This window comes from Tupaia chinensis, unplaced genomic scaffold (genome assembly GCF_000334495.1).
Source record: "Tupaia chinensis unplaced genomic scaffold, TupChi_1.0 Scaffold135364_1, whole genome shotgun sequence".
Lineage (NCBI taxonomy): Eukaryota > Metazoa > Chordata > Mammalia > Scandentia > Tupaiidae > Tupaia > Tupaia belangeri.
In genome coordinates, this window is record NW_006195648.1 from 1 (window position 1) to 1,583 (window position 1,583).

The 1,583-nt window shown below is 50.2% G+C and overlaps 1 protein-coding gene across 1 annotated transcript; it reads right to left on the minus strand.

Annotated features, from left to right (window-relative positions):
* Positions 1 to 34: 34 nt before the first annotated feature.
* LOC102502895 (beta-1,3-galactosyl-O-glycosyl-glycoprotein beta-1,6-N-acetylglucosaminyltransferase 3) lies at positions 35 to 1,578 on the minus strand (the record flags this gene model as incomplete). The annotated part of the gene is made up of 1 exon (XM_006160951.3): positions 35 to 1,578. A coding segment is annotated over one exon (1,158 nt), but the record flags the coding sequence as incomplete, so codon positions are not given.
* Between the last annotated feature and the right edge of the window lie 5 nt (positions 1,579 to 1,583).

Consider the following 1,583-nt stretch of genomic DNA (forward strand, 5'->3'; position numbering starts at 1 on the left):
AATCAAAAGCTATTTATTTTTAAATTCAAGTATAAAACAGAAGGCTCTCTTGGCATCAAAGTCCCCCTCTGTACTGCCAAGCCTAGATTACTCAAAGAGCATCTCCAGAGTAGAAAGGCTGACTCCAGGCCTTAACCTGAAATCCAGGGTCCCCCGCCACACCCCTTTCCTTACTCTAACAGTGGTTCTTATTCTCACTCTGGAAGAAAGTCAGTAGAAAAATTTCTGGGGAGAGGGCCGAGGAGGCAAGCAACAGTTTTCAAGGCCATGGATCCACTTACCCAAAAGCAGCCCTCTTATCCTGGGGGATGCCCTGGATTTCAAAGCTCTGGTCTCCCCACCTCATTCTACCCCCTCCATAGCCTCAGCAAGTTCTGGGCATGTCTGCGATGTCTGCACATATTCCTGTCAGAGTGCATCTCAGAGTTCTGTCCCGTAGATGGCCTTGTGACGTAGGTACTCTTCTAGGCACTGAAGAGCATTATCGTCCACATTGGGGTCAAACTTGTTGGCCAACAGGTGATGGTTCTGAAGCATCCAGCACAGATCCCCAGCCCCGTAGATACAGATAGACCGCTGGTGGATTCCAGAGCAAGGTGCATAGGAAGCACCATCATTGACGTCTCCCTCGTGTTCCTCCCACTTGACCAGCCTTGCGATGGCGGTCATGTCTGAGACATCGTACTTAGGGTGGTAGGGTACAGAGCCAGGCATCCAGGGTGCACGCTGAAGGGTGGCCCAGAGGTGTTCATCGGGGCTATAGGTGTCTTTTACCCATTCAATCAGTTGTTGGGATTTGGGGTTCTGTAAGACTTGCTGGATGAAGTCTCGAGAAGCCACCATGTAGGCATTCCCTGTGAACATGGTTAAGTTATTAGGAGGAGGGTCCTTCCTCCTGCCAGTCATGTGCAATGTGTCTGTCACCACGTATTGATATTTCCAGCGGTTCTTTTTGAGCCTACTGGGTATCTCTGACTCCATGCTGTTCTTCCCATTCAATACCTTGAGGGCCTGGACCATCTCGCCATTGGTCTTTATAGGAAAGTCTGTCCCACATGTGTTCAGGAAGTACTTCCAGGGCACTGAGCTCTGAAGCAAGTCTTCCATGCAGTTCAGGTCAGCCTGCACCCTGGACCAGGAGGCATAAACCACCTTCACCAGCTTACTGGCTAAGAAGACATTTGGGAAGCATGATATAATGGCCTTGACTGCCTCTTGGAAAGTTTCTGGGGACTTTCTGTCCACGTGGATGCAGTATATGTTCTGAGGGGCGTACACAGCTCGCAGCAGCCTCTCAAAGTTTTCAATCTTCTCGTGAACCACCATAGAATATGCAATAGGGAAGTCTAGCTCTTCTTTGCTCAGTGGGAACTGGATGAACTTCCTCTGGGCCTTAAAGCGCTCACAGTCTCTGGTCATGTGAAGGTAGTCGGCATCTGTGAAGGGCTGCCGCTTCTCCTTGACCTCCAGGTTATTTAGAAGAGCCTGAATCACGGCTTCCTGGTCTCCTCGGGTGACCCCCGAACAGTTGACAGACCTCTTTGCCGGCAACTTCAGGGACTTGTACAAGAGATTCCTACAGC